The following is a 23,090-nucleotide window of genomic DNA, read 5'->3' as shown; positions in this document are numbered from 1 at the left end:
CAGGTTTATATTTTTACATGATCAAAGCAATCTTTATTATGGACTACTTGTTTTTCCATTCATATTATCTAGCTAATGTTATTTTATAACTTGTATAGGATCATGAATATCAAATTAGCTCATACCTAGAAGGTTCAACCATGCATGAATACTATGACTCTGGTTGAATATATGGTCCTCACATAATTTGTGTGAAGAATTGTGTCACGAAAAATTTTATATGTACACGTATCATTGTATGACATCATTGTAATCTTTTATTGCTTTGCGTTGCACTGAAATTGTGGGTTTCTAATATGGTTTATGTTTGGCCATCAAATTGTATATGAATATATTGTTACTCATTATGCAACATGATTTGAATAAAATACAGTCAAACTCTAGAAATTTTTTATTTTTTTAGCGGTCAAAAACACCAAATTCAGTTGGGTAAGGTCGGCCGAGAAATGTGAAATTCGATTTTTTTTAGTTTGAAAACTAAACTATTCGGGAAATGTGAAATTCTATTATTTCCCGTTTAAAAAAAAGGTGAAATTCTGTTTAAAAACCGGATGTGTAACCCTGAGTGGGACACAACGGAAGTGTACACCCTGGTAAATATTTTATAGGAAGTGATTTTTTCAACACGAAATCTATAGCGCATGATAAATTCCCTGTTTAATTTTATGGACTAAAGATTAATTTCTTATTTTAGTCATGTTTAGTCCCTAAATAGCCAAATGATAGGAGTAAAATAAAGACTAAACTGCTTTAGTCTTTAGTCCCTCACAGGGTGATTAAAAGGGACTAATTTATATTAATTCCATTTTTTACCCCTTATTTATTTTAGGCACACGAATGACGGGAAATGTTAAGAAATATTTTAATCTTCTTATGAGTTATTTAATATATTCTAAATACTTTTCTTTGTAATCACTAAACTCGACTAAATTTTAGTCTCTCGACTAAAGAAACTAAACAAACCCAAAGTGATGCACTGATGCCACCCACGACCCGGTTCCACGACCCGGCACACGACCACTTTTCTTTGGGCTCAAGCTAGCCTAACAATCAACATATCATGAGCGAGACATTGACAATTTTACCATTATGATTTGTGGGCTTCACCAGTATATCATTAGGTCCACAAATCATAGACACAGATGATTCTACCAGTTACACCAGATGACCTAATAACAGACGGTAAATTGAGAGTGGCAAAATCACACATTTCTCGCCCACTGCTGACCCAGCTCTCCTACGCACCGGCCACGACCACGCCCCGCTCCATGCCCCTCCGCCTCCTCCCGCCGCCTCGCCGCGCCGCCGCGCCACTCCTCACCCCGACCGTCTCCCACCTCGCGTGCCTCCTCCTCGGCCAGGGGCCGGACACACCTCCGCTCCTCCTCGCGCTACTCCCGGTCTGCCCGGCCCTCCTCACGCCGCTCCTCTCCCGCCTCCTCCTCTCGCACACGCCGCCGCTCCCGGCGCTCTCCCTGTACCGCCGCCTCCTCGCGCTCCGCCACTTCAACGTGCCGGAAAGCTCCCTCCCGGTCCTGCTCCGCCTCCTCGCGCGCTCCCGCCGCCACGCCCACCTCTCGTTCCCGCTGCTCGAGTCCCTCCCGTACACGCACCCGCACCTCCTCTCCACGCCCGCGCTCGCCGCCCTCCTCTCGACCGCGCTCTCCGCATCAGCACCCGGCGCGTCCTTCGACGCTGCCGTCACCTGCTTCGAATCCGCCGCTCGCGTCTGGGCGCGCGCCGGCAGGGCCTTCGGCGCCGCCGAGCTCAATGTGCTGCTCCGCGCCTTCTGCGCCCGCGGCCGCGTGGCCGAGGCCCGCGCTCTCTTCCACCGCTACTGCGACGCGTACCCGCCCGACACGCGCACGTTCAACACGCTGCTGCTCGGGTTCAAGGAGGCCGGACACGTCCACGCGCTGGACCTCTTCTACCATGACGCCGTGCTGCGGGGCTTCGTGGCGGACGCCGTGTCGTACTGCATCAGGATGGACGCCTACTGCAAGAAAGGTAGGTTCCTGGACGCCCTCGAGCTGCTCGACGAAATGCGCAGCAAGGGGGACTACAAGCCCACGCTGCAGGTGTTCACCACGTTGATATACGGAGCTGGGATTGTCAGGAACGCGGCGAGAGCACGCGCCCTGTTTGATGAAATGGAGAAGTGGGGAGTGACTCCTGACCGCGGTGCTCATAATGCGCTCATGGGCGTGTATGTGAGGGTTAGGGACTTGCAGTCTGCGATGGCGGTGATGAGTGACATGGAGAGGAAGGGGATCGGTCTAGATGATGTTAGCTACAACACGATGCTTTGCGGGTTTCAGAGAGTTGGCGACTTGGAGGGGATCTGGAAAGTGTACAGCAAGATGGTTAGCTCAGGGTTCATGCCGAGGACCAGGACGACAATGCTGCTCATGAAGGTCTTCTGCGAGAATGGACGACCTGACCTTGGGCTGGAGCTGTGGGATTATCTGATGGGAAGGGGCTGTGTACCTCACCAGCATGCATTGGACATTCTGGTCACTGGTTTATGCTGTAGAGGTGTGGTTGCTGAGGCATACAGGTGTTTCAGGGAAATAATCGAGACGGGGATGGCACCAACAGAGCGAGCATTCACGGTCTTGGAAGGGTTTTTAAGGCGGAAACGGGAACACGGGAAGGTTGAGGAGATTAGGCAAATGATGAAGGCTGCCCAGCTGCAGGGGCATCAGATTGAAGAAGAGGCTACGTGAGCTTGGAGCGCTACTGCAATGCAATTGCTTTCCTTGAGGTAATAGTTGGATTGTGTTAATCGATGTATGATGGCCTTGATATCAAGGGTGAAATGTTGCACTGGCCAAGCTTTTTTGCATCTGTGGACAACAGGGAATAAATGTGTATCTAGAAGATATATGGACCCAGCGAAGGGTTCATTGCTGGAAGTATGTTCAGCTCTAGAAACTGAAGCTTCAGTTCTGTGGAAAAAGCTTGGCCTTTGCCAAGAAGAGGCGCTTGAAATATGAAACCGATGCGTTGATATGATCCAGTGCAAAAATGTAATGGTTATACGCTGAATTAACAAGAGTCGGAACTTGATAGTTTATTTGTTTATTATTACATTTCAGAGTTAACTACAGCTTAAAATTGCAGCCGCTACAGGTGCAACGTGTTTTCAACGGCTGCAGCTTAAAGCCACGCCTGGTGATGCAGCCACAGCAGCTGAAAGCTGCAGCTTAAAGTTTGAGTTCTTTTGTGTCAATCTCATGACTTCTGTTTTGTCAAGTCTGAGAATACTGTACGTTGCATATAGAAATCGTAAGTATAAGGCTGAAATAGGAAGTGTCACTAGGAATTCAAGTACCTGAAGAGGCAAGGATTTAGGGTTCTAGGAGAGTTTATAAGGTTGATGTGGAACATGGGAATGTTGAGATAAGATTGTAAGGTCGTGAAACGGAGGGAAAAGGAAAACCTTGCTTTTATCGAAAGCGACAACAGCCCACTGTTACTACCGGCCCAGCCCAGACCAGCCCCATTATTAACGGTTGCAGGCTTGCAACCCAGCCCAGAGCCAAGCAAATAAGCAATTTGATGGCCCTCTTGCTCTATGCTCTGCCCAAACGCTGGCGCAGCAGACGACCTGCATTGCATTTGCATGGCTGCATCACCTGTGCAGTGCAGATCGCGACGCCAACGAAAAGGATGAACGGCAGGTGGGCCTGTCGGCCTTTGGAGGGGAGCGCTGCTGTGACAGATAGTTGCTGCCTGCTGCGTTTGATTCCATCCCAGAGCGGTAGCATCAGAGCCTGCGATTTTTTGGCGTCTGCACATGCTCCATTCCATTTTCCTTTCAGAGTACACAGGTGAGATCTGAGCTGAAAATCTTAGGGCCTGTTTGGTTCGTGGCTAACTGTGTCACACTTTGCCTAAGGTTAGTCGTTCGAATTGAAGAACTAAAGACCTGTTTGGTTTGATGCCTAAGTTGTCACACTTTGCCTAACTTTTCTGCCTAAGATTAGTTATTCAATTCGAACGACTAACCTTAGGCAAAGTGTGGCACATTTAGGCACGAACCAAACAGCCCCTAACCTTAGGCAGAAAAGTTAGGCAAAGTGTGGCAAGTTAGGTAGCGAACCAAACAGACCCTTATTCTTTGCCGTGTGCAACAGGATTAGGGTTTCCAAACGGCGCCAAGGAGATTTAAACATGATCTGTTTCGAACTTGTATGAACAGCTAGCTTGTCGGCTCCGCCTAGCTGATGTCTACGAACAACAGACAGCAGCAACCGTCTGATCGCTGTATACGAGCTGATGCTACGTGGTACGTGGACAGCCATGGCGCGGCGCTGCAGTACAAAGTTCCTTTCCAACTTTCGAAATAAGACATTTAACTTACAAAAAGAAAATGAAAGCCAAGGGGTTTGAAGATGCTACCCAAAGTGCTTATCCCTTTCAGGGAACAGGGACTGTGATTTCAGAATCCCTTCTTTTGCGGGGAAGCTAGGAATGAAACCCTAAGACTTTATTCAGTTATTTCTACACCACATGGATCGAATGATTAGAAAATGTTAGTAGAGATTTTGGCTTGCTATGGATTTAAATTCATCCAATTCCATTTAATAAATATAGATTGAGATGAAAATGAACAGACCAAAGACGGTAAATGCGTGTGCGTGCTAAAGTTTGAATAGATAGCATAGCAAGCACCATACATATATAGGGCTATCATTGGTCCCGGCATTAAAATCTCTAGTTGTTGACAAAGGGATCTTGGAAAGCCAAGTGATGCGCAGCGTAACCTTATCCTATGTTATACTCTGCCTAGTGTCCTAACTCCTATCTGTGTACCACAACAGAAGAATCTTGTTAAGATCCCCAGCAATGCTGCTTTGCTAGCTCTAGATATATAGCACTCATGTGGCATGCAGGGAAAGATTGATCAAGGGCATCCAGGAACTCGAACAGAGTCAAACCCGATTAATGTTTAGAATAAGCATGCACGTCAGCGGTCTCATGGACGGATCAACAGCCTGGTGTGTGGCAAGTCAACTGAGCAACTCAAGTATGGTTTAGATCAGAGAGGTGTTATTAGTTTAGTGCCTGTGTCGGTGGGATGAACGAATTCACAAGATCTTGGTTTTCGGATCCAGCCGTCCAAGAATCCTGGGAAGGCAGGGACATACGATTTGTTAAACTTTTTGAAAACTATATTTTTTTTAAAAAACACTACCGCACTTTTATTTCCATCTCTAAGACTGACCCCAACCGTGTGTCCGTGTGCAAGGTAAAATGGCGAGGCTAGTGAAAGTATTGAGTCTCCAGCGTCTCCTCCCCTCTTGCACTGCAATCAAAATACTGCGTCGAGTATCATATTGATATAAAATATATCATAGTTGTATCATAATACACAATAAACTATAATATTATAAAGTGTGGTTTTAAAAAACATTGTACTCAAATAGACCCTAATGCTATCTTCAACAGTTTACTCATTTATATCTCTCATTTCAATCTCTATTATGTAAACAGTGTAAAACATTGTTTTGCACGATTATATATACAATCTATTAGCCATAGACTAAGGCCTTGTTCGGTTAATCTCGTTACTCATGGATTAGATTGGATTGAAATAATTTAAAAAGTTTGACTTGTTTAGAATTTTAACCCATAGAATCCTATTCAATCATATGGATTGAGAGCTAACCGAATAAGCCCTAAAGAATTTATAACACACATGGAAGCTCAATCGGCAGTTTAGTTTTGTGAGGCTGTGGGCAGATCCCAGAATTGTTATTGTAACGAGGATGGACAGCCAGGATAACTCATGGATGTGGGCCCCGGGTATCTTCAGATCTCTCCGGCAAACTACAAGCATGTGAAGATATGTATGGCCTAGCTTATCTATCAGATGGAGAGAGAGAGGTGTTGCCAAGTCCAAAAAATCCTGATATCTTTAATCGCGGCAAAAAAAAACTGCGTGGCATATCTGCTTCACATGTTTTTAGGTAGGCTTCTTGTTTCATTAAACCAACCAGATTTGGCTCTCCGATTGGCTTGGCTGCTGGCTGCACTTGGTTCCCTGATCTTTCCTCGAATTGGATAAACAAATAGCAACGCAGCAGCATACCTCCTGCTAACTAACCATCTCCAGCTCCTCATCTTTTTGCATTGCCGCCCTGGTATCTTGCTTACCCATCATCTTTCACACAGCCTGTCAGCCATTGCATTGCTAGCTTTTCTTCACTTCTGGTTGGCATCTCTTCTTGTTTCTAGTACAAAAGGACGCTGTTTGCTTCATAAGCACGAGGAGAGATACATCGTGGAAGCTACTCACCAAGTGTCTTACTCAGAACCCTTTGATCATAAGCACGAGGAGAGATACAAAAGGGCGCTGTTTGCTTCATAGGCTCTGAGATGAGTAATGGGTGCTGAGGATAGAGTTGCGCAAGCTTCCTCCCATTCTGCGTCCCTGCTAACATCTGGAGATTGCCAGTGGCTATGATCTGTAACCAAAGAAGAGGGAAAGTGTGAGATTAGCAGCTGGTTCAGTGTTAGCTCAGTATCCATCATTCACTTGTAAGCACAGTGCACTTGACTGAACACTACAGTTATAGTTTTTATGACAGAATCTCTCCTGCTCTAAGTGATGCCTACTACACACAAGGTACTCATCTTTCAGACTGGCTGTTTCAGGTATGGCTACTGATTTGCTTCGTATTCACAGAATCCTCTCCACCTTGTTGGAGATAAAGGGGATAATCATCGTGAAATATATAAAAGGTAGAGATAACATCCAGGAAATAACCAGATCATTGCTGAGAGCTGGTGAGCAAGAGCTTCTATGCACCTTGGAAGAGCCAATGGACGAGCACTGCGTACGAGACAGCAAGGACTCAGTTCGGACAACAATCGTGGAGCATGATAAGGTCTTCAGACAGCAGGTAAGCCTTGTACTCTCGTCGTCCATATCATAAGGATTCACCAGATAGACAGAGAGAGAACATAAGAAAGCAAGGAGATCAGGCACCCTAATGGGTCTCGACTCCTGAGCCTTTTCATTTGCGAGGCATATTTGCAACACATAGACGAGAGGTTAACAGACTGCTCCAGTTTCATAATATATTGTACTATTGTAGTTCTGCAAACTACTGCTTATGCTGCATAAACCTTCATCTTTCTAGTGATAAGTAGACAACCACTTGTTAGTCAAACCTAAGTTGTCTTGTCATTCATGCAACAAGAACTTTTGTGTCTGATACTGCTTCTTTGCATCAGGTGCATGAGTTGCATCGTTTGTATCATGTACAAAAATCATTGATGGCTGCATGCGATAACCATGGTTATCAGACGAGAACAGAAGAAACTCACAGAATGGTGCAGGGGTCAAAGTTGAATCTCAAGAGCAGTCCTTCAACATCAGGGACAAATCAATCAGCTCGCCTTGGTAATGCACAACACTCAACTCCCCAGCAAGTAACTGAAGATTCGAGTCTTCACGAATGCAAGCCAGTAAACTGCCTCAGCCTCTTTAGTGAAGAAAACTCAACAGTCAAAGAAAGATTTCACAGGGAGACCCATAAATCAGTTGAAGACGAAAGTTGGAGTGCATCTGTAGAGAGTGATCTTGACCTCAAACTAAGCATTGGGCCCAGTTCACATTCACCAAAAACACAGCACTGGGTATTCTCAGGAAGCGAGGAAAGAAAACCTTCTGGTCAGCATCGATGAGAGCAAGCTAGTGAACATCCAATCATTTAGTTTGATGTCGTGAGAATCGAAACACAGCACACAATAGTTTCGTATGCTCAGAAAGCTGAAGCCTCCATTGAAAATGGCATGTGGATCTGTGGAAATACAGGCCTCAAGAAAAAATGAACTTCTAACTCACATGGCGCCTGGCCAACAACAAATGGCCCAGAAATGCTTCCATCAGATTTTGATCAGAATTATTTAGTCACTAGTGATCTGTATAAAAAATGTAGAGCCTCCCAGGTACCAATACTTTCTGTGGGTAGAACTGCACTAATGTAATGCCAAGCAGAGGATTGATGACAATTCAGTTCTTTCTTGTCATGTGCATAACTTTTGAGTTTCAGAACCAAAGCGATAAAGAAACATTTGATAAGTATTGTTTTTGAAAGAACCCAAAAAAAAATCCTTTCAGTTCTCCAACAAATTATATATTTGTATTCAATAGTATACTTAGTATTTTTTTAATGACCCACCATGATTGATGCCTTGCTATTTGTATTTGAACTGTGTGCAGTTCATGCTTTTAACTATCATTTTTTTCAAAATCAACATGTCCACTTCTGCAATCAAACACCCACTTCCTCATTACCAATGCACTGCCAACTAAATCTGCCCTGTTCTTAGCTTTGGCATGTTTTGAATCATTCCATACAAAGATTGACATCATTTAACTGCTCTGGATTCATAAACAGCGTTCTAAGCTTTGCCTTGCTGTTCAGAGTTGACCTTCATATATTAAAAAAAAGCCAGATAAACAAGCCGGGCAAGGTACTATTAATTGATGGAGGTTTATTCTCACATGTTTATTTTCTACTAATAAAATCCATATCCTGCATTCACCAAAATCCGCCGCATGAGCATTCTCCATCTCTGAAGTGATGAAATCTCATATTGTCCCTGACTAGAATCTCGATGGGCTCAACTTTTGACACCAACCTTATAAACAAATGGCAGTCCTCACATATCCTTAGATTTTTTACTATCCTAATTGAGGATCTAGACTCAAGTGTGAGCAACCCAAATGACAGAGCAAGCTTCTCACTATGGCCCATTAACAACCTTTCTTTCTCTTCCTCGCTTACATTATAAACAACTGAACTAAGGATTGGCACATAACCTGCAAGATTCAATTTTTCCCGTAGCTCCAATAATCTTTTCTTTATTTCATGCATCGATGGGTGGGTATTATCACCAGCAAAGAACTGATGCACAAATCCATCACGGCCTTCAAACCAGCTCACTGCAGGATCCTTTTTCAGCCCCCGGATTCTCATCAGTTTCCTAAGCTTTGAAACTTCATCCCATTCTCCTGCTGATGCAAGTGTATTTGATAACAACACGTAGTTCCCTATGCCCTCTGGCTCAAGCCTAAAAAGATGTTCAGCTGCAATTTTAGCAACTTCAGTATTTCCATGGATTCGGCAAGCCCCTAACAGTGCCCCCCAGACACCACCATGAGGCTCCACAGTCATTGATTTCACAAGGTCAAGGGCTTCAGTTACCAGCCCAGACCGTGCAAGCAAATCAACCATACAAGCGTAGTGGTCTGCAGAAGGCAATATCCCATACCTGTCCTTCATCTGCGCAAAGTAGTAGCGCCCTTCTTTTACCATACCTGCATGGCTGCAGGCTGTCAATACTCCAATGAAGGTAACATGGTTGGGTTCCACATCTGCCCTCCTAACCATATCATTGAACAAAGCAATTACATCATTGGCCCTCCCATGCGATGCTAGGCCAACAATCATTGAGCTATAGGTATACACATTCTTATCGTGCATCCCTTCAAAAACCTTGCGCGCCTCGTCAATGAGACCGCACTTGGCATACATGTCCACCAACCCTGACCCGACAACCACATTCCTCCCAAGACCATTCCGTTCTGCAATTTCCTGAACCCAGGCGGCTCGCTTCACCGCACCGAGCTGAGCGCAAGCTGAGATAGCACCGGTGAGTGAAACTTCATCAATGGGCATGCCGGCCACCGCCATCTGCTCAAATGCCTCGAGTGCCTTCACTGGCATGGCATTTTGTGCATACCCTGTCACCATTGCCGTCCATGCCACCATATCCTTAACCGGGCAGAGCGCAAACACTTCCTCAGCTGAACCCATATCACGGATTCTAGAATACGCCACCACAATGCTTGTCCACGAAATGACATCCTTCACCAGCATTTCATCAAACACCTTACGCGCGGCACCAACATCACCGCACGCAACATAGGCACTGATCAGCGAGTTCTCAACAAACCGATGCTTATCGAACCCTCCGAGAAGGAGCGACACCGCGTGCGCACTGGCAGCGGCGTGCAGCGAGCGCGCCGCCGCGGCAGACTTGGCCAGCGGGGAGAAGGCGAACGGGAGGAAAGGGAGGTCGCTGCCGTGCGCGCAGCGTAGGCGGGAGAAGAGGCGGAAGGTCTCCAGGGGCGGCTGCGTGAGGTGCGCGAAGCGGAGCAGCGCGGCGGCGAGGAACGGGTCCGGCGGCGAGAGGGAGGAGAATACGGCGACCGCGTAGCGGAGCGGCGCGCCCAAGGGCGGGCGAGGGAGCGCGGCGAGGCGGCGGAGCAGGCGGGAAAGGAGGAACGGGTTGAACGGCGGCGGGAGGTGGAGGCGGACAAGGAGGCCATGGAGGTGGCGGAGGTGAGGAAAGGAGGGCGAGGACGCGACGGCCGCGAGCAGCAGCGAGGCCAGCGACGGCGGCGGGAGGAGCGATAGCGGCAAGTCTGTCGGGGGCAGTTGTGGAGCGGGAAGCTGCGCGGGCGGGTGGCCGTGGCGCGGGGCGAGGTGAACCATGCGGCGGTGCGGAGGCGTCATGGCCGCGCCGTGCATGAGGCAGGGTGCGGCGCCATGGAGACAGACGAGCGTCGGCGTCGCGGCTCGCGGGCGCGGCGGGTTCTGTTTCGAAATGGGTAGTTTGTCGCAGTCGCGCCCGCGGCGGGCAAGGGATGGAAAATCATCTTCTGGGCTGTGCACGTCGGGACCATCGGCCGTTTCAGGCGAGCTGGAGCGGTGCAACATGGGTCAGGCCTATCATCTGTGCCCATAGAGGAATCAATCGCGCGCAGATTGGGCTGGGCCTGCTGGGCTCTATCTCCATGAGTTCACGTTCACCTTAACGGCTACCCTAGTAACAATTTTGAATTCTCATAACTCCTTTTTTATTATTAGACTAGTCGGTTGTCCGTGCGTTGCGACGGCTTACAATAATATCCACGTAAACTATACATCAAAAAAATTCAAGATTTTTTATTAATTGTCTCCGCTCTTTGTATAATATTTTTTTGATTTGGCTAACTGATGTTATTGTTTACTCCATGCAATATGTCTTGGTACAACACGACCAATGAAGTGAGCGATTAGATGAGAGTTCACAACGACTGACTGAACGAACAAAGATTATAAAATGATATAATTCTACCATATAGAGACCAAATAAGAGAGTTTGTGAGCTCAAGTTTCTAAAATAATTCACATGAAGTCAAACTTATAAAAAAGATAGATAAAAATATGGAGTGATTGCTAAAGTCATGCATCAATAAAAACTGGATGTGCTGCATATAAATTATGCTACTTCATAGCAATTACTAACGTTTAAAACCAACAAATAACCTTTCATTTTACTGTTAGTGTGACAATCATTGTTGCTCCATCAAATTCAGTAACTGTCACACCCGGGTTTTGGGGCACCAAGACCCGAGCGCGAACATAATCACCAGGTGTGCTGTGACCAAGTCTCACACATATGATGAATCATGGCATAGGATCGAATGTCACATTTTTACTATATAATAGGAGTTCTGTACAAAAATAATTAAATAATTACATCATATGAGGAAACGATCCAGCAACCCAAAGTTGACTGCGAGACGACGACCTAGACCTCTCACGAACACATCGCAGCATCCTCCATGCACCTCATCCTGTGGTACCTGATCTTGACCTGTGGGGGGGTGTGAGACAGCAAGAGTGAGCTCACATACGTTCATCGCTCAACAAGTTGTGGGAAATAATGTGCATGAACTCGCCAAAGGTGGGAGCTCATGTGAAGTGTAAGGCTTACCAAAGAGGATGGTTAGAGCTGAGCATTGCTTTTAAAGTTGGTCAAAATTTTATTAGCAATTACTAAGTATAAGTAAATACCAACCCAATTAAGTAGTAGAACAAAAGTAACAACCTCACCTGCGATGCAATGCATATGACAAATTGAGTTTAAGTTCCATAATTTAATCATGTGAGTGTCCGAGCTGCTCATGACCGTGAGCACGGCTAGTATACCAGTTTTACACTCTGCAAAGGTTGCACATCTTTACCCACAAGTCATGTTACCCATCTGCCAAGAGACGACCAATCCCATACACCTCTACCGAGGAGGCGAGGCAGGGTAACACTACGAGGCCTTTACAAAGTTCCACTAGCTTCAGAAAACCCGCTACAGTTTATAGGAAGCTCCAATGCAGGAATCCCTCGCATGACCATCGCAGCAAAATCATCCCAAGGGCCTCCCTACACTGACCACTCCCCTACTGCCCTTGCCCCTTTCGGGTAAGGTAGTCATCCACTAGATTTCCTAATTAATCAGCCAAGGGTGTCCCATTAAACCCTTGTGATAGCATTGTTTTCCCGAGTGGTTCTCCATGTTCCAATTAACATAATGATCTTATCATGAACAGTAAATAACAATTGATAATAAAAGATAATCATGAATAAAATGTATCTCTATACCCAAAACCACATAAAGCAATAGCAGGTACTACCCAAAAATTCAGTGGTGAACAAGGTATAAAGATAGTCAAACTAGGGTAACCTATTGGGTCCCATCAAAATTAACCTATGCAGATCATTATGATTAATTAGAACATGAGTGGGTAAAAAGAAGTGATCAAGGGCACAACTTGCCTGGGACTTGAGATTCCAGGTACCAGGATGATTCTTCAGATCCTCGTGACCTCACGCTAGTCGTAGCAATACAAACAGGGTATAGACAAAATTAACATCACACCAAACATAAGACTAAACTGCATAATAATAATCTATGCGTCGCTAGATCGTGGGAACGAGAACTACTAAAATCGGAGTTACGGTTATAAAGTTATGATTTTCCAAAGATTTAGGAGTCTGATACATAAGATATTAAGCACATAATTTTAATTTTTAGATTTCATAACAAAATAAAGCTACCAGGGAATAAACAATATTATTATGGATCTAATGCAATTGGAATGGATCAATTTGGATTTAAAATGAATTAGATATGAATTAAATAAGTTTCAAGATTTATTTTTATACTAAAATTCCATTTTTCCTTATTTAATCTCGAATTTCTTTTAGGTTCTGGACTGCGTACACATTAACAGAGAACCCGAGGTCTAACTCATAAATTGTCTTAAGACTCGGTTTGTATCCGAATCGGACGACGGGTTAATTTGTAAAAATTGTGGGGTCTCTTTAGCAAATAGGCCAGGGCGAAGGGGTATCGGGCTATTTGGGCCGTTGGATCTCGCGCGGACGGCGCGGATCAGATCCAAACGTTTGCCGAACCGATACACAATCCCCACGGTCCAATCTAAAATCAATGGCCACGATCTTAAGAAGCCTCGATCACATCTGGGCCGAACGATTGACGATCGATGCCCCAGATACAATGTGCTGAAAAGGGTATTTTCCTTCCTAATCTGAGTCGCCCCACAAGGATCCGATGGCTGTGGGCTCTCTTGAAAGGGAAATGTGCCCTTGGGCCATTTCTAAGTGTTTTGGTGATTTAGTGTCCAACACAAGTACCTAAGTGTCAAATGGTGGACAAAGTACAAATCAAGTATAAAGGTATGTTTCTCAGACTTAGTACATTGTTTTAGAGACTAATGTATTGTGTCTAAGTGCTGGAAAGAGGAGAGAACAAATTGGAGAGAGGTAGCTTTGTTTCAGCCAAAGCCAGCTCTGTCTGGGTGCACCGGACTGTCCGGTGGTGCACCGGACAGTGTCCGGTGCGCCAGGCTGGCTCAGGCGAACTTGCTGCTCTCGGGAAGGAATTAACGGCGTACGGCTATAATTCACCGGACTGTCCGGTATACATCGGACTGTCCGGTGAGCCAACGGTCGGCTGCGCGATCCGCGCGAGACACGTGGCCGAGCCAACGGTCGGGAGGAGGCACCGGACTGTCCGGTGTGCACCGGACAGTGTCCGGTGCGCCAACGGCTCCAAGGCTGCCAACGGTCGGCTTCGCCAAATAAGGAAGGAAATCCGCACCGGACAGTGTCCGGTGGTGCACCGGACTGTCCGGTGTGCCAGGCGACAGAAGGCAAGAATTGCCTTCCCGGATTGCTCTCAACGGCTCCTAGCTGCCTTGGGGCTATAAAAGGGACCCCTAGGCGCATGGAGGAGAACACCAAGCATTTCTTGAGCACTCTTGATCACTCACACTCCATTCTTGCGCACTTGTTCGACATTCTAGTGATTTGAGCTCCGTTCTAGTGTGCTAGTCTTTTGAGCTTAAGTCTGGGTCTTGTGTGTGCGTATTTGCTGTGATCTTTGTGTCTTGTGTGAGTTGCTAATCCCTCCCTTACTCCATGCTTCTTTGTGAACATCTTTGTAAGGGCGAGAGACTCCAAGTTGTGGAGATTCCTCGCGAACAGGATATAGAAAAGAAAAGCAAACACTGTGGTATTCAAGTGGGTCTTTGGACCGCTTGAGAGGGGTTGATTGCAACCCTCGTCCGTTAGGACGCCACAATGTGGAAGTAGGCAAGTGTTGTACTTGGCCGAACCATGGGATAAACCACTGTGTCTACCTGTGTTGATTCTCTTGTGGTTATTGTGTTTCGCTTAGACTCTTCTCTAGCCACTTGGCAATACTGTACTAACGCTTAACCAAATTTTTGTGGCATTAAGTTCAAGTTTTACAGGATCACCTATTCACCCCCCCCTCTAGGTGCTCTCAATTGGTATCGGAGCCGTTCTCTTCAAGAAAGGGACTAACCGCCCGAAGAGATGGATCCTAAGGGGAAGGGAATCGTGATCAACGAGAGGGAAAAGAAGAAGAACTATAAGAAGGCAAAAGGCGAGGCACATCTTGGCAAGGAGTGGGACTCGGAGTGTTCGTTGTCCGACTCCGACAACGAAGGACTCGCCGCCACTGCCTTCAACAAGTCATCCCTCTTCCCCAACCAGCATCACACTTGCCTCATGGCAAGGGAAAAGAAGGTAAGCACTCGTAACACTAGTACTTATGCTTCTTCAAGTGAGGATGAGTCTAGTGATGATGATGAAATAGATTATTCATGTTTATTCAAGGGTCTAGATAGAACCAAGGTGGATAAAATAAATGAATTGATTGATGCTTTGAATGATAAGAATAGATTGCTAGAAAAGCAAGAGGATCTCTTATATGATGAACATGATAAGCTTGTAGAAGCTCAAAAATCCCTTGCTTTAGAAATAAAGAGGAATGAAATGCTTTCTTGTGAATTGTCTACATGCCATGACTCTATTTCTGGTTTAAAAAGCATAAACGATGACTTGAATGCTAAGTTAGAAATAGCTAATAAATCAACATCTTGTGTAGAACATGTTGTGGTTTGCACTAGGTGTAAAGATTTTAATGTTGATGCTTGTAGTGAACACCTAGTGTCAATTTCTAAATTGAATGATGAAGTGGCTAGTCTTAATGCCCAACTTAACACTAGCAAAAGCGAATTTGATAAGTTAAAATTTGCAAGGGATGCCTACACAATTGGTAGACACCCCTCAATTAAGGATGGACTTGGTTTCAAGAGGGAAGCCAAGAACTTAACAAGCCATAAGGCTCCCATCCCCGCCAAGGAGAAAGGGAAGGCCCCTATGGCTAGTAGTGCTAAAAAGAACCATGCATTTATGTATCATGATAGGAGACATGCTAGAAATGCAAATAGAAGTTATGATGCTTTTGACTCACATGATCATGATTCATATGCTATGTTTGCTTCTAGTTCTTCTTGTATGCATGGTAGAAATGTGCCTAGGAGAAATGGTGTTAATGTTCCTAGGAAAATTAATGAACCTTCTACCATATATCATGCTTTAAATGCTTCCTTTGCCATTTGTAGAAAGGATAGGAAGATAGTTGCTAGAAAATTAGGGGCAAAATGCAAGGGAGACAAAACTTGCATTTGGGTCCCTAAGACAATTGTGACTAACCTTGTAGGACCCAACAAGAGTTGGGTACCTAAGACCCAAGCCTAAATTTGCCTTGCAGGTTTATGCATCTGGGGGTTCAAGCTGGATTATAGACAGCGGATGCACAAACCATATGACGGGGGAGAAGAAGATGTTCACCTCCTACGTCAAAAACAAGGATTCCCAAGATTCAATAATATTCGGTGATGGGAATCAAGGCAAGGTAAAAGGGTTAGGTAAAATTGCTATTTCATCCGAGCACTCTATATCTAATGTGTTTTTAGTTGAGTCTCTTGGATATAATTTGTTATCTGTTAGTCAATTATGCAATATGGGATATAATTGTCTATTCACAAATGTAGATGTGTCTGTCTTTAGAAGAAGTGATGGTTCATTAGCCTTTAAGGGTGTATTAGACGGCAAACTTTACTTAGTTGATTTTGCAAAAGAGGAGGCCGGTCTAGATGCATGCTTAATTGCTAAGACTAGCATGGGCTGGCTGTGGCATCGCCGCTTAGCACATGTAGGGATGAAGAACCTTCACAAGCTTCTAAAGGGAGAACACGTGATAGGTTTAACTAATGTGCAATTCGAAAAAGATAGACCTTGTGCAGCTTGTCAAGCAGGCAAACAGGTGGGAAGCTCTCATCACACCAAAAATGTGATGACCACATCAAGACCTTTGGAGATGCTTCACATGGACCTCTTCGGACCCGTCGCCTATCTAAGTATAGGAGGAAGTAAGTATGGTCTTGTTATAGTTGATGACTTTTCCCGCTTCACTTGGGTATTCGTTTTGCAGGATAAATCTGAAACCCAAAGGACCCTCAAGCGCTTCCTAAGGAGAGCTCAAAACGAGTTTGAGCTCAAGGTGAAAAAGATAAGGAGCAACAATGGGTCCGAGTTCAAGAACCTTCAAGTGGAGGAGTACCTTGAGGAGGAAGGGATCAAGCACGAGTTCTCCGCTCCCTACACACCACAGCAAAATGGTATGCTAGAGAGGAAGAACAGGACGCTTATATACATGGCGAGGACGATGCTTGGAGAGTTCAAGACCCCCGAGCGCTTTTGGTCGGAAGCCGTGAACACAGCTTGCCACGCCATCAACAGGGTCTACCTTCATCGCCTCCTCAAGAAGACGTCGTATGAGCTACTAACCAGTAACAAACCCAATGTTTCATATTTTTGAGTTTTTGGGAGTAAATGCTACATTCTAGTGAAGAAGGGTAGGAACTCCAAATTTGCTCCCAAAGCCGTAGAAGGGTTTTTGTTAGGATATGACTCAAATACAAAGGCGTATAGAGTCTTCAACAAATCATCGGGTTTGGTTGAAGTCTCTAGCAACGTTGTATTTGATGAGACTAATGGCTCTCCAAGAGAGCAAGTGTTGATTTTGATGATGTAGATGAAGAAGAAGTTCCAACGACCGCAATACGCACCATGGCGATTGGAGATGTGCGGCCAAAGGAACAAGATGAGCAAGATCAACCTTCTTCCTCAACAATGGTGCAACCCCCAACTCAAGATGATGAACAAGAGGCGTGTGATCAAGGGGGAGCACAAGATGGTCATGTAATGGAGGAAGAAGCACAACCGGCACCTCCAACCCAAGTTCGAGCAATGATTCAAAGGGATCATCCTGTCGACCAAATTTTGGGTGATATTAGCAAGGGAGTAACTACTCGATCTCGATTAGTTAATTTTTGTGAGCATTACTCCTTTGTCTCTTCTATTGAGCCTTTCAGGGTAGAAGAGGCCTTGCTAGATCCGGACTGGGTGATGGCCATGCAGGAGGAGCTCAACAACTTCAAAAGAAATGAAGTTTGGACACTGGTGCCTCGTCCCAAGCAAAATGTTGTGGGAACCAAGTGGGTGTTCCGCAACAAACAAGACAAGCATGGGGTGGTGACAAGGAACAAGGCACGACTTGTGGCAAAAGGTTATGCCCAAGTCGCAGGTTTGGACTTTGAGGAGACTTTTGCTCCTGTGGCTAGGCTAGAGTCCATTCGTATCCTGCTAGCATATGCCGCTCACCATTCCTTCAGGTTGTTCCAAATGGATGTGAAGAGCGCTTTCCTCAACGGGCCAATCAAGGAGGAGGTGTACGTGGAGCAACCCCCTGGCTTCGAGGATGAACGGTACCCTGACCACGTGTGTAAGCCCTCTAAGGCGCTCTATGGACTTAAGCAAGCCCCAAGAGCATGGTATGAATGCCTTAGAGACTTTTTAATTGCTAATGCTTTCAAGGTTGGGAAAGCCGATCCAACTCTTTTTACTAAGACTTGTGATGGTTATCTTTTTGTGTGCCAAATTTATGTCGATGACATAATATTTGGTTCTACTAACCAAAAGTCTTGTGAAGAGTTTAGCAGGGTGATGACTCAGAAATTCGAGATGTCGATGATGGGCGAGTTAAGCTACTTCCTTGGGTTTCAAGTGAGGCAACTCAAGGATGGAACCTTCATCTCTCAAACCAAGTACACGCAAGACTTGATCAAGCGGTTTGGGATGAAGGACGCCAAGCCCGCAAAGACTCCGATGGGAACCGACGGACACACCGACCTCAACAAAGGAGGTAAGTCCGTTGATCAAAAGGCATACCGGTCTATGATAGGGTCTTTACTTTATTTATGTGCTAGTAGACCGGATATCATGCTTAGTGTATGCATGTGTGCTAGATTTCAATCTGATCCAAGGGAGTGTCACTTAGTGGCTGTGAAGCGAATTCTTAGATATTTAGTCGCTACGCCTTGTTTCGGGATCTGGTATCCAAAGGGGTCTACCTTTGACTTGATTGGATATTCAGACTCCGACTATGCTGGATGTAAGGTCGATAGGAAGAGTACATCGGGGACGTGCTAATTCTTAGGAAGGTCCCAGGTGTCATGGAGTTCTATGAAACAAACCTCTGTTGCCCTATCCACCGCTGAGGCCGAGTACGTTGTCGTAGGACAGTGTTGCGCGCAACTACTTTGGATGAGGCAAACCCTCAGGGACTTTGGCTACAATTTGAGCAAAGTCCCACTCCTATGTGATAATGAGAGTGCTATCCGCATGGCGGATAATCCTGTTGAACACAGCCGCACAAAGCACATAGACATCCGGCATCACTTTTTGAGAGACCACCAGCAAAAGGGAGATATCGAAGTGTTTCATGTTAGCTCCGAGAACCAGCTAGCCGATATCTTTACCAAGCCTTTAGATGAGCAGACCTTTTGCAAGTTGCGTAGTGAGCTCAATGTCTTAGATTCACGGAACTTGGATTGATTTATAGCATACATGTGTTTCATGCTTTGATCATGTTCCTTTAAGCATTTTGTTGTTTATTTATGGTGCTCAAGTTGTACAAACACTCCCCGGACCTTACAAGTCCATTTGCAAGTGATGCACAGATTTAGGGGGAGATGTGCTACAACTTGACCCTTTGAGACTAACTGTGTACTTGAGTTTGCTTAATTTAGTCCCAAAGGAGGTTTGAAAGGGAAAAGGTGGACTTGGACCATGCAAGACTTCCACTGCACTCCGATGAAAGAGTAACTTATTCCAAGTTCATCTTAGTACTCTTATTGCCTTTTACTCTTAGTTGAAGATTTTTGGTGAGGCAATAGGGTTAAAGGGCCAAAATTGATCCTGTTTTGGTGCTTGATGCCAAAGGGGGAGAAAATAAGGCTAAAGAAATAATGGATCATCTACCACTTGAGAATTTTGAAAAAGTAGAGTTAGAGTTTTTGTTTGTCAAAATACTCTTGTTTGCTTCTTATTATCAAAAGTTAGTCTCTTGTGGGGAGAATGGTTGATTATGGGAAATAGGGGGAGTTTTTGATACTGTGATCAATTTCTATTGGAACAACTCTCTTTATGTCTCTACAAGTGTGTTTGACTTAGAGTTAGGAAATTGAGGTCGATTTGCAAAAACAAACCAAGTGGTGGCAAAGAATGATCCATATATGCCAAATTTGATTCAAAACAAATTTGAGTTCTTATTTGAATTGATTTTGTACTTGTTCTACTTGCTTTATGTTGTGTTGGCATAAATCACCAAAAAGGGGGAGATTGAAAGGGAAATGTGCCCTTGGGCCATTTCTAAGTGTTTTGGTGATTTAGTGTCCAACACAAGTACCTAAGTGTCAAATGGTGGACAAAGTACAAATCAAGTATAAAGGTATGTTTCTCAGACTTAGTACATTGTTTTAGAGACTAATGTATTGTGTCTAAGTGCTGGAAACAGGAGAGAACAAATTGGAGAGAGATAACTTTGTTTCAGCCAAAGCCAGCTCTGTCTGGGTGCGCCAGGCTGGCTCAGGCGAACTTGCTGCTCTCGGGAAGGAATTAACGGCGTACGGCTATAATTCACCGGACTGTCCGGTGTACACCGGACTGTCCGGTGAGCCAACGGTCCGAATTTTTTGTTTTTTAGCCCCTTTCGAGACAAAAAATTACGTTTGGACCCCCAGAAATTTTATTTGCACGTTTGGACCCGAAGCTCGGCGCCATAGGTTGTGGCGCCGAGGTAACACAGCTCGGCGCCACAGCCTATGGCGCCGAGCTGTGTGACGTGGCAGTACGCGTGGCACCTAGCTCGGCGCCACAGATCTTGGCGCCGAGCTAGGAAATACCCGCAAACTACCTTTCTCTCTGCGCGTTTCTTCTCTGTTGGAGTCACTTCCAACGCAAAACCCGCCGCCGCCGTTCCCGTCGAAATCGCCGCCGCCCGCCCAGCTCCGGCCGAACCCGCCCGCCCGCCCAGCTCCGGCCCGGCTCGCCGCCGCCCGCCCGCCCCGCTCCGGCCGGTGGGTTTAGGGAGTTCCGCCGAGCTCGCCGCCGCCCGGAGTGCCGCCGAGCTCGCCGCCGCCCGCTTGGCTCCGGCCAACACTCGGCCACCGCGCGCTAGGGACCGGCGCTCGCCACCGCGCTACGGTCGGCCACCGCGTCTGCTCGCCACCGGCCGGCCACCGCGCCCGCTCCGGCCCCGGCAGGCCCGGTATTTTTTTTAATTTCTTAGTTTGTAAACTGTTAGCTATTGTTAGTGTTTAGTAATTAGTTAGCTATCCACTTATTTATTGTTTAGTAAATAGTTAGATATTTTGTTGTTAGTGTTTATTAAAATAGTTAGCTAGTTTCTTGCTTAGTATATTGTTAGTGTTTAGTAAATTCTTAGTGATTATATAGTTAGCATTTTGTTTAGCGCATTGATATTACATGTTTTTTGTGTTGGCAACCATCGTGTTGTCGTTTATTCGCAGGTTCTATAAACATCACTTTACAGGGGAGGTGCTGCCAAATTTTTTATTGACAATAGGTTTTTTTGTACGTAGGTGTTCGTCCGACTTGACCTTCTCCACCGTTAGCTGGACTCGTACGCATTCTCAGGTATACATTGTTTTCGTACATTATTTATAGATTATGTAATTTCGTTTGATGTGTTCATTTAATATTTACTATATAGTTATTAGTTAATATATATTTATTACTTAGTAAGTTAGTAGGCTTAAGTATATAGCCATTATTGAGTTAGTAATCCATTTTTGCAATAGATGGACAGCCTAGTAACACTATACCATGGAGGAAGGGTGGAGATAGATGCTTATGGGAGTGTTACTTTTGATGGTATGAAGATCGTGACCATGTTGTTCGATGAAAGACCATCTTTTGACAAGCTTTTGGCTCGAGCTTGTGAGGAGATTAGTTGCGACATAAACGACCCTAGAATATCAATTCAGGGTTTGTTGTCCCATATTACATATGGAACAGTTGTCCGACGGTTGATCTCCATTACCTCAGAAGATGATTGGGTGATATATTTAAGAATTGTGAAGACGATGGTTCCACCATGTTTGGATGTGGTTGTTCAAAAGTTACCTGTTAGTCATTGTGATGGTCCAGTCGGGTTATCTCCACAAATGCCAAATGCATCTCGTATTGAAGCTCCTTTGGTAGAGCTTCATGAAGAAGTGGTTGTTGTGCCCGATGCTCAATCGGGTCCGCACGAGTATGGGATTTCTCGTCCTCTTCCTAGCGTTTGTGGGGCTTCTAATGCGGTGGTACCCCCCAAGAGATCCCATTGACCCAGGATCCAGTTCACGATCATCCTAGTAAGTGTCTTCGACACATTGTTCGTATCCATCGTTATTTCGTTTGATTAGACTTTTTAATGTGGTTTTTCTTGCTCTGACCCGATGCAGGATCTCCACATATCGATAATGCTGCTTATCTTGATGTGCTTGTGTCATATAATATGGACAACATATGCAGGGCATCCAATAGTGTTGATGTTCAGATTGAGGATGAGGAGGAGCCATATGAGGCTGCACGGGCCTTAGATTCTGATGATGATCGTCCGGTTCAAGAAATGACCGAGCAAGAAATTGAACTCATAAGACGTTTGTGTCCGGAGCGAGACCCCGCAGTACATGAATTTAGCAGTTTAAGTCATTCCACCCGTGCTTATGCTGAAGGACGTGACGATGAACTGCTAGAGGCTCCGGATAACGCCGACAGCATTGAAATTAAGGTAGGCTTACTTTTCAAGGACCTGCCTACACTGATGAAGCGTCCCGATCCTTTGGGACTCAAATGTGATATAATTACTAGTCCTAGGAGGCTAGTAACCACATTCATTACTTCAAATAGTTACAGAGTCTGAATAATGTTATTACAATACCGGGGATACAAGCTCGAAAGTGAGCCGAAGAACATAAAGCGCAGTGGAAGATAAAATAGCCCAGGCCACAGGCAGAACTGGGTGAAGACACAGCCCCCTCAATCAAGCATAGCAGAAAAGAAGTCTTCAGCCGCTGAAAAACATAAATAAAACTGGGTGAATACACTAGGTATTCCGCAAGCCCACCTGGCTCCCGTAAAGAGAAAGTGACCTATATAGTACATGCTTTATATGGTGGAGTTGAAGTCACTCATACTTTTTCATAGGAAGACGGTACTCAATGTTTAGGGTTTTCCCAAGACAAAAGAAGTAACACTTGCTTGACCACCACTGAGCTTCCCGCTCCCGTGGTACCATTTTCTTTCCAGAACATACACACGCATTTCCCTGTTCCCAGTTGTAGTAGAAACACTAATTGTCATACCATACCAGACTCGTCCATACCAGTGGACACGGACTATTCGAATAGGTTTAGACTCTGCGCAGAGGGGTACACTTTACCCACTAGTCCGGCTCTGCGATCTCATGGCCAATGAGACCCGAATCCGAAACTCTTT

General features: G+C 45.3%; 2 protein-coding genes across 6 annotated transcripts; both read left to right on the top strand.

The window, feature by feature from the left end:
- Window positions 1-1,077: 1,077 nt before the first annotated feature.
- Window positions 1,078-3,109, top strand: LOC103626368 (pentatricopeptide repeat-containing protein At3g61360). Its single transcript, XM_008646774.4, has one exon. The coding sequence runs from the start codon at window positions 1,143-1,145 to the stop codon at window positions 2,724-2,726; it is 1,584 nt and encodes a 527-aa protein (XP_008644996.3). The 5' UTR covers window positions 1,078-1,142; the 3' UTR covers window positions 2,727-3,109.
- Window positions 3,110-6,055: 2,946 nt separating this feature from the next.
- Window positions 6,056-8,098, top strand: LOC100381741 (uncharacterized). 5 transcript variants are annotated; one of them, XM_008645732.3, is made up of 3 exons: window positions 6,056-6,546; window positions 6,664-6,911; window positions 7,246-8,098. In XM_008645732.3, exons 2-3 carry the CDS (start codon window positions 6,666-6,668, stop codon window positions 7,696-7,698), a joined length of 699 nt encoding a protein of 232 aa, XP_008643954.1. In that variant the 5' UTR covers window positions 6,056-6,546; window positions 6,664-6,665; the 3' UTR covers window positions 7,699-8,098. The 5 variants fall into 5 exon arrangements, with proteins under 5 accessions (XP_008643954.1, XP_008643955.1, XP_008643953.1 ...); XM_008645733.3 differs by having other exon boundaries at window positions 6,277-6,546; window positions 6,695-6,911; NM_001174546.1 differs by having other exon boundaries at window positions 6,378-6,663; window positions 6,768-6,911; window positions 7,246-8,041.
- Window positions 8,099-23,090: the final 14,992 nt, after the last annotated feature.

Source organism: Zea mays, chromosome 5, assembly GCF_902167145.1.
Source record: "Zea mays cultivar B73 chromosome 5, Zm-B73-REFERENCE-NAM-5.0, whole genome shotgun sequence".
Classification (NCBI taxonomy): domain Eukaryota; kingdom Viridiplantae; phylum Streptophyta; class Magnoliopsida; order Poales; family Poaceae; genus Zea; species Zea mays.
Note: the sequence above shows the minus strand (reverse complement) of the source record. Positions and strands in the feature narration are given on the sequence as shown.

Coding starts and splice junctions, on each gene's coding strand:
- LOC103626368 (XM_008646774.4), top strand. CDS start 1,143: ATGATTCTACCAGTTACACCAGATGACCTAATAACAGACGGTAAATTG.
- LOC100381741 (XM_008645732.3), top strand. CDS start 6,666: ATGGCTACTGATTTGCTTCGTATTCACAGAATCCTCTCCACCTTGTTG. Junction 6,912..7,245: donor ATAAGGTCTTCAGACAGCAG/GTAAGCCTTGTA, acceptor TCTTTGCATCAG/GTGCATGAGTTGCATCGTTT.